Genomic DNA, 9,522 nt, shown 5'->3' with positions numbered 1-9,522 from the left:
CTTCTCGGACCGAGCGGCCGAAGCCAGTGGCCAAGAGAGAAATATCGGGAAGAGGAGAAGAAGAAAGCTACTCTAGTGTACCAGGGCACAAGTTTCCCAGAGTCAAGATGCCGAGAGAGGAAAATCCACGGCTCGAGGGACTGGCGCGGCATCGGGAAGGAAGGCCGCTGGCAGAAGAAGAACAGGGAAGGACGAACGAGGTCAACGCTTCCCTCGCGTGGAGGAGGAAGAGCTCGCACGGCTCGAGACCGAGAAAGGGGAAGGGCCAGACGCGCGAACGGGAGAACTGCGGGAGACAGAGCTCGAGCGCAGGGGAGACGGCTAGGGATTAAAGGGGAAAGAAACGTTAAGTAATATATATATATATAAATATATATATTAAGTGTATATATACATATATATAGATATTAGTTAAACGATTTATTCGCGCGCGATGACGCGACAAAATGGGTGTTCTCCCCGGGCAAAATCGACGTTCCGGACGCGTTGGCGCAGTCCGTTTCGTTATCCGGGGTCGCTCGGATGACGTCGTCGACAATCGGGTCAAAACGCGTTGAAATTCAAATTTCACCAAATATTGACCCGCGATCGATCGTCACAAGTGGTTTACTCGAGTATTCGACAAGTAACAGCGGAGGCAATGTGAATTGCGGAGATCGGACACGTCGACTCTCCGAATTGCGAAGCCGGTGCGCAGGAGTGCGAATTGTGCAGAAGGCCACCCTAAGGCTCGGGAAGGTCCTATAGGAATCCATTTTGGGTTTCCTCATGTCGGTTTCATCCTTCTAAGTGTTAGAAGTCGATACCGCACACGCGAAACTCCAAAAGAGGACGGAAATAGGTCGAACTAAAAACGAGGCGGGCACCACTTCTAAGGTTCTAAGATAGTCAAGGGAGGTCCCTAAGGCTAGATCCTAAACCCTAAGAGGAAGACTAGACCTCACTAAAAATGAGGTCAACAGTGACATGTACCCCTAATTGAGGCGTGCAATGTGATCATTCAGAAGAATTTTTCTTAGAAACTTAAAGACCTAGGAAACATTACCATATCATGTGCCATAGGACAAATTTTTTAGGAAAACTCTTTGTGATATGGGGACTAACATCAACCTCATGTCTCTCTATTTTCAAAAGACTAGGGTTAGGAGATATCCAATTGATCACATTGACCATGCAGTCAGCTGATGGATCTTTGAACTATCCTAGAGGGGTGATATAGGATGTGTTGGTTATTGCTAAGTTTATCTTTCCTACTAATTTTTGTCTTATACGTTGAGGAAGATAATAAAATTCATATAATACTTGATAGACCCTTGTTGGCCATAGGAATAGCTAATATTGATTTACAAAAAAATCAATTAATTATGAGAGCGTTGAATCAAAAAATAATTTTTAAGATTTATAATTTGATTCAACCCCTTACATAAAGCTTTGAAGATTGCCACAGAATTGACACTAGGGGATTACAAAAAATTCTGAACAAGGGCGTAGAAAAGAATACAATTATACAGGAAGCTCCTAGATTGAAACTGAAATTTAACGGCTTAGCAAATCCTCCATGAAAACTAAAATATGGGAAAATGGATCAGGGTTACTGAAAAGAAAATTTGATCTTAGAGAAACACCTTAGGAATGATTTGATTGTGCTGACTAAAGACGTTAAACGAAGCGCTACTTGGGAGACAACTCTACCGTTATCTTGCTTGATTTGGTGAAATTTGCTTTAGGATTGATTTGGTTTGATGAGTTTAGCGTGTATGCGTGTGATTTCTTTGATTTTATGGTGTGATTGCATGTTTGTTTTGCTTTATGTTGTATGTGTGTGCTTTATGTTTGTTTTGCTTTATGTTGTACGTGTGTGCTTTGTGGTCAAGTTGGGGACGTTAACTAAACCCTTGGGAGACATCTCAATGTATCTTATATTGCTTTATGTGTTTGGGAATTTTTCTCTCTTGAGCTACCGATTATTCAATCATGATATTTTGATATCCTGCATCTAGTGCTTTGAATTTTCCCGATGCTATTTAGTGATATTTTTAGATGTTTATGTCTATGTTTATGTGATCTGTAGTAATTTTATTATATGATTTAGATCTGTGTTTACGTCTACTCTTGTGAGATCTATTTCATCATTGTCGGTCTTTCTGTTATGTGTTAGCTTCATGCTCTACTCTATTGTCTTCTTTTCCCATTCATGTTCTTATTCACATGTGTAGTGTAAAACAAATTTGTAGGGGAAGTCTTGCATGTATACTTGTCTCAAGGTGATTTACATACCTTAGTTTTAAACTCTATTCTATAGTAGTAATTCAAAATAAGATTCCTTGTAATTTGATAATGTTACATAATAACTTTAAAAGTAATGTGAATATTTATCAAAAGATTGGATTTCAAGTTAATTCAATAAATAATGTAACACTTTACCTCCGTTACTTCTGCATGTAGCATAAGATTCCCAGACATTTGAAAATGGGTGATTACAAAAATAGGTAATTAATCAGAGATGTTTAAGCCTTAAATTTTCTACTCAAACAATCTAATTGAAATTTAACTTTTGAATGAATTATATGTCTGAATTTACATTAAAAGTGATTAAGAAGTAGCAATTAGGAGAGATTAGATATTTAAAATCATTAAAATACATGCCTAACTAGATATAATAATTCTTAGTGGAAAAGAAAAGAGAACAAGAAAGAAAAAGGAAAAAGGAAAAAGGAAAAAGGAAAAAGGAAAAAGAGAAGAAAAAAAATTCTAGAAGGCTTTGATTTTAAAGGAAAGGAAAAATATGATATCTTTTTAAGAAGAAGCTTGAGGTTAAGCATGAAAATAAAAAAGTGATATCTAATTCTTTTTCTAATTAATAAAAAATAAAATATCTTAATGAAATTCTTAGATATTATATGCAAGAAAGAAATTAAGTGATTATAAGTTGTTTGATTAATAATTAATTGACTTAAAGTTTTTTTATCATTAATGAAAATATTTTGGTTATGTTGGATTAGGTGCTTTGATATTTGTTTATGCTGAGAAAGAAGAGAATTTTAGAAAGCCTGGGTTATTAGAGATTAACAAAAATCTAAATCCAATATGGTATTTGCTTACTTTTTTTAAAAATTATACAACTTTATTATATAATGAGGAATTTCCCAGATGAGAGTTGCACAATCAGTTACATGAGTCTAAGTTGATTTATGAGATTACTTTAGTATAAATAATATGTAAATTCGAGTGAATTGATATGAAGTAAAAATATCATATTTTTATTAAGTATATATTTTATCTCATGTTTATGAAGGTTTTATACTTGTAGAAGGTGTTCTTATTGTATTTTGTAAGATATAGGTGTGGAGCGAGCTTCGGGCAGTTAAAGGATTCAAATTAACCATACTAGCCAGGGTAGCACCCTTGCGTTAGTGGCGCACCCTTTGCGATTGAACCGCCTTGAAAGAGAATCAGACCAGCACACCCCCGATAGAGAGTGTCACACCCACACTGACTTTTCAGAAATTTTGGTGCAACCTCGCTTGTTTGCGGCGCAGCCGCGCTCAAGACTTGCGAGAACCCGAGTTTGGAAGGTTTGAATTCAGATTTTGGATCCCTAGCTATATAAGGTGAGGCCTTGGATGTGGAGGTCTCTTGGATGATTGAATGCTGCTTCTACTTGTCTTATAGGAGCCTTCTGTTTTGCCACCAGGCATTCCTCAAGTTTTTTTGGGAGAAAGCTTCCAGGGTTTTTCTTTCGAGAGTTTTGGAAAGTTGAAGGGGGAGTGACTCGAGTACTTGTACGTGGGAGATTGATAGATAACGTTCACTGTAAGGAGAGGATTGCAGTGTACTTTGAGGAGAGTTGAACTCCACTTTAAGTTTTTGTGTTTGTTTACATTGTTGGGTTTTTTTTTAATTCAACGGACCCTTCTTGTTATCTTCTACCATGCATAGTAGCTAAGTTCTTTTAAATGCCCCTATGATTATGTTTGTGAATGAATTAAATCTTTTCGCCATTAGTTTTCTCTAGAATTTTTTTGTATGCTTTTATTTGATTTATGATGTGTTAATTTTTTCATCATAATTTATTTCTAATCTAACCAGTTAGAAAGTAAAAGACTCCTTGCGATCCAAAATTTCTAACTATTTACTAAAAGAACAAATAGTTTAACACAGTCACTTAATGGAATAAACATTGTCAGTATGTGATGACAATCTAGCAGAGCACCCAAGCTAACCTTGCCAGAGGAGAGACTCATATCAATTGGAGAAAAGGAGGACACCAGTATTTCTAACTCCATCTGAGCCGAGAATACTTCAAGCATTTTTGTTTTGGGCATATAGTGCTTTTGATTACCAAAACAGAATGCTGATATCTTTTACTGAGAAGAGTGCAGTAGAGGAGATAGAGGGTGAAGGCCCAAAGAAGGAGAATGGAGACGTGTACTAACCATCCATAGATGAGGGAGAGATGATTATGATTCAAAGAGTATTTCAGATTAAGCTTATGAGAGAGCAATAGTGGCTCTGCCACAACATATTCTTACTCATTATACCGCAAGGAAAGAAATGTACAGTTTAATTATTATGAAGATAATTGTGAAAATGTGGTTTTATACAAATATTGGACAATTGAGCTGCACTAATAAGTATTCTCAACCGTATTCCCTGATTCGGTTGAAGAATGAGAGTGAGATAAGCTTTGACAGGAGATGCCTCGTGGAATATTTTTATTAGAGATAAGTTCTAGCGGCATTTGTGGTCTGTTGTAGTACTTATGGATGCTTGTCACATCCCATTATGTTGTCTTTGATGGTATGATCATTGCACATAACATGATAACCATAAGAGTATGTATTATTTCATCAGAGACGAGAAGCACATTGTGCGCTTGCCTTGGAAGGAGTTCAGGATATATGAGGATGTGGTGACACGAACTATCTTTTTATAGGCCATGAGAAGAACATCGACATAACTAGCATTTATTCTCCAAAAAGAGAAATAAGTTTGAGGAGCGAATACTTAGATAAATGGCAGTCCTTACTAAGCGGATTTTAAGGATTTTGGAAGCACAGTCTACCTCTTAAGTTGTTATTGCTTAGGGAGGTTCAGTGTGTCCTCAATTCAGATGGAGATGATAACTTTTTTAAGATATTTTTTGAAAAATTTATAAAATAAACTAAGACGTCAGTTTCAATTTAGCTCAACAGTGCACTCAAAAGCAAATGACCAGACAGGAGTGGTGAATTCCAGCTTTGGAAATCTCCATAGGTATTATGTAGGAATGAACATCCTACAATGGAATTCAGGTCCTTCCATAGAATAAGAAGAAGAAGCCTATCCTAGTTGGGTAGAATGATGCGGGAGCTTAGTGGGAACTGTAGAACGAAACTTTCTCGATTTGCGATTGTGGGATTCCATTTCATGGAACAGACACTTCTTGCGACCGCATGATTGATAGGTAGCCGAAATCCTTCTGATTTGAACTTTTGTTTCTTCCTCGATTTTTTCTTATTTTTCTATTTCTAGATAGATTATTTCTATTAGAAGACTATTTATTTGTGTGCATGTTTTTTCTTTTGGAAACTTTTGGCTATTGTCATTGCGTTTAAAGTGTTTTATATTTTCTTGAGTATTGTTTTTTTTTTTTTTTTGCAAGTGGTTTTTTTTTTATCTTGTGCAAGGATAGGTGGTGTAACCTCCTCGACCTTCGTATCGCGTTGATTCATCATCTGCCTATTTTTACACAACACCCACCCATTGACGCTGAATCTGCTGTCCAATAGTAAATTTCACCTCCTAACCCTTTCAAACCTCCAATTTTTTCCTTTCCTTGCTATCCCATAATCACATCCCCGCTAAAACCAACAACAAATTCGTTGATCAGTGTTGTGAAACTCTCTAAGATGCCGAGACTTTTTGGTTTCAAATTAATTTTAGTTGTCCAAAGTGTGTGAATTAGAGTCTATTTACAGATTTTGGTAGGCAAATTTCTTCTTTTTTGCCAGCCTACGAAATCTTTCATGCATTAGATGATCCATTTCATGACCTCCCTGACTGGAAAGTACACCAAACAATCCCACCTATCGGCTAGCTGAAGCTGCTAGTTAAGGGTGGTCATTAACTGCCAGGAATGGCTCCAATCTATGAAGAAAATATATCATTTGAAGTTCTCAATGCCATGAGTTTTAAATCAAAATTTTAACTGTTTGGTCATCCAATATGATCCTGGGAATATTCATGGATCAAATTTGTGGTCATTAGAAAATGTTGATGATAAATTTGCTTTTTTGCGCCCATGTTTCTCTTTAAGTGCAATCTATTATTGTAAATGGCTTGCAAATCAGAGGCCTATGGAGTTCGATGGATCTTTGGAAAATAAAGTTCTATATGGATGAATCTCGTGAAATTAGTGTGAATTGCATCATGATTTATGTCATTTGATCTTAAGGAATGAGATCTAGAGTTTTAATGAAAAGAGATTTGAGGCATGGAATAGATTTGGAAATATCAAGGAGGAATTTTATAAGGAGGGGACGTTGTAATAACATTTAAAATAATAATAATAATAATATTATTATTAATAGACAATTTGATTAATATTGTTTGACTGTCTTTTCCTGTCTTGGTTGATTCCAAGTCCCTAGTCAAGTGCAGCCTAAATAAGAAAGAAGTGGGCAGGGCGGGCTGGTCAATTCCCTTAAGTCCCAAACATGCATAAATTTTTTATCATTTCTGTAGTGCTGGAATATTTGAGATGATGGGAATGTTTTTATTGTTAAGAATTTGGAGAATGTTTGGTTCTTTTAAATAATATTTGGTAGTTGTGGATTCATTTTTAGTACTCTTAAATATGGAATTTGTGTTGGACCATACCGATTAGTTGAAAAACTTGTATGTAGGTGTGTAAACAAGCTAAGTTTGAGCAAGCTGAACATGTGTTTGTGTTCGGCTGATTTACATTTTTTTTTTATTTGAAATTAGTTTTTGTTTGAAATGGCTCATGAACAGTTTTTTGTTTTGTTCGAAAAAATGTTCGTATTCGTTTTTTAGCTTGAATTGGCTTGATTAAATTAATTAGAAATACAGATGTAGGGTGTTGGATTTGAACCGAAATCATTCTTATGCAATAAAGAACATAGTACCACAGATCCACACAAGCTATGGTGATTTAAACTTAGACATAATATATAGATAATATGTATAATCATTTTATTTCAAACTAAAATGAGTCAATTATGATCGAACAAAGGGTTGTTCGTGCTCAATTCGTTTATAATTTGAGTTTAAAAAATTTATTCGTATTCAACTTGTTTACTTACGCACGACTTGAACACGATTTGCTTAAAGAGATGAACATGAGTTATTCGCAAACGAGTTTTTTTGTTAGCTCTACATATATGACAGATAAATCAAGTTTTGCGGTAACTTGTATTTATCTTACTATTTATTTATATAGATAGATGGCTAGACGGATAGATAGATAAAGTATACGTTGCCGCTCAACTTTATTTATCTGTCCTATATTAGTTTTAGATGAATAAAAGCTGTTTCATATAACCATGAAAATTGATAAATTTTTTTTTATCTATGAAGTTTAAAATCTGTTGTCGGCAATATTTGCCAGGCAGTGACTAACTGTATTGACTAAATACAATTGATGATAATGGGAATTATTTAAAATTACTTGTGTATATGATACATTATTTGTGAACGGTATCTTCAAATGCTGAGATATTCCATGAAATGTTGGCTATACAATAGTGAAGTGCAATATCCTACTTTTAAAAATTATAGAACATGTATTTTCATGACTATAAATCATTTGTATGAATGCATAACATACGTGCGAACTGCTAATTTGTTCCGTTTCCTTTTTCCCAGTTTTTAAACATTCTTACATATGTAGTTCGCGCAACCTGTAAATGCTTTATCTTTTTCTGATTTATTCTATATATATATATGTATAGACACATAATATTTTTTAAAATTTTTTGCAGAGTTTGCCCTGTTTGTCGAGGAAATGTTTGTAGATGAGGATTCTGAACCACAATGAATGGGTACTTATGGAAGGATTTGTGAGCGGATAAGCTTATTCAAATGCAGTAAGTGTCCAACCTTAAACTGTACGAGCTTGAAATTTTTTTTTTTTAATTTAATTGTTAGTCTTTCTGATGTAATTTTGAAGCAACATTTGGCTATGTTGCATGTGTTTCTTGGTGTTATGGTTTTCATACGAACAACCGTGCATTGCCCGGACGATAAAACCTTTGGTTTTTTCTTTTTTTCTTTTTTTAATGATTTGAAATCCTTTTGCTTGAAGGGCCTTTCTGTAGCCCTGCTTAAGCTTGTTTTAATCTCCAAAAGGGAAAATAAAACATCTGATCTGGATATTTTGATTTTTCTTTCGGAGGATGGTGTGATTTAAATGCAGAAACATTTGCATGAGCCTGCAATAGATGAAGGGAAAGTTCTGCTATTTTTAAGATTTATTTTGTTTTATGAGATCCAGTGCTCGTGTTTTGGTTTAATTTTATGAGATTTGGTTCACTTTTTTTAATGTTTAGGTGATATTGAATCCAAAATATTAAGGGGCATTTACAGGCATGCCACTCAATTCATATTTTTTTGGGTAAAAGAGTATTATTGGTCTCCTTATGTATTAATCACAAAAAAAGAATTACAAAAATAGGCTACACCCCACATACAACACACTAAAGAAAAAAAACTTAAAAGTCCTCTTCCCCCAAAAAAGAAAAATACAACTCACACACGCAACAACACAAACAACAATAGACTCAAAATCAATTAAGAAACATCCTTAAAATCAAATGCAACATAACATTATGAACAACTTTAGAAAGTGGAGCATCATTTAGCTGTAAACCAAGCGTAGCGGTTTAATGAGCAATTCCATTACCTTTTCTCTTAGTATGGGGCCAACTGATATGCAAATTCTTGGATAAAGTTGCAATCCTCTTCATTTGAATATTAACGCTCCAATGATGATCTTTTTGAAATCTGTAGTACTTCCATAAAATCAAAGAGTCAATTTTAAAGACAATATATTGCTAACCAAAATTTTTTTGCCATCTGAAGATGAAAGACCATAGCATTTGCCTCAACGACCAGTGGAGAAACATGGACAAACTTGCTAAGAACCAACAGATTATAGAACTCAAAAAATTCATACACACACCTCTAACGATAGCACAATTAGGCTTCCAACAACCATAGGCTTGTACTAATGTACCAAGGAAACATGCTTACTGATTAAAGAAACAAGAATAAATAACTTCTGCAATATAAAAGCCAACCTACCAATCAGCTTTTTATTAGGAGTCAGAAGCTTAAGTCCTTTCAGCAGAAAATTAATAATCCTAATAACCGTACAGTTAATATGAGGAACCATATTAATATATTTAATATCATTTCTCATAACCCAAATAAACCAAAGAATAACAATAAGAACAACAGTGTAAAAGGCGTAATCAAAATTCTTTAATACATTGAATATATCAGAAATGACGTTATAAT

At 34.7% G+C, this 9,522-nt stretch overlaps 1 protein-coding gene across 4 annotated transcripts in view; it reads left to right on the top strand.

Moving 5' to 3' along the window:
• LOC110032876 (probable E3 ubiquitin-protein ligase HIP1) overlaps positions 1-8,464 on the top strand; it is a 62,398-nt gene extending 53,934 nt beyond the window's left edge. For all 4 annotated transcript variants that reach the window (XM_020736651.1, XM_020736650.1, XM_020736649.1 and 1 more), the window contains one exon: positions 7,986-8,464. In XM_020736651.1, the coding sequence (XP_020592310.1) occupies positions 7,986-8,022 (37 nt within the window). In that variant the 3' untranslated portion in view covers positions 8,023-8,464. The remainder of the gene's footprint in view (positions 1-7,985) is intronic.
• The last annotated feature ends 1,058 nt before the right edge of the window (positions 8,465-9,522 follow it).

This window comes from Phalaenopsis equestris, unplaced genomic scaffold (assembly GCF_001263595.1).
Source record: "Phalaenopsis equestris unplaced genomic scaffold, ASM126359v1 Scaffold001045, whole genome shotgun sequence".
NCBI classification, from domain to species: domain Eukaryota; kingdom Viridiplantae; phylum Streptophyta; class Magnoliopsida; order Asparagales; family Orchidaceae; genus Phalaenopsis; species Phalaenopsis equestris.
This window is presented reverse-complemented; position numbering and strand designations above follow the sequence as displayed.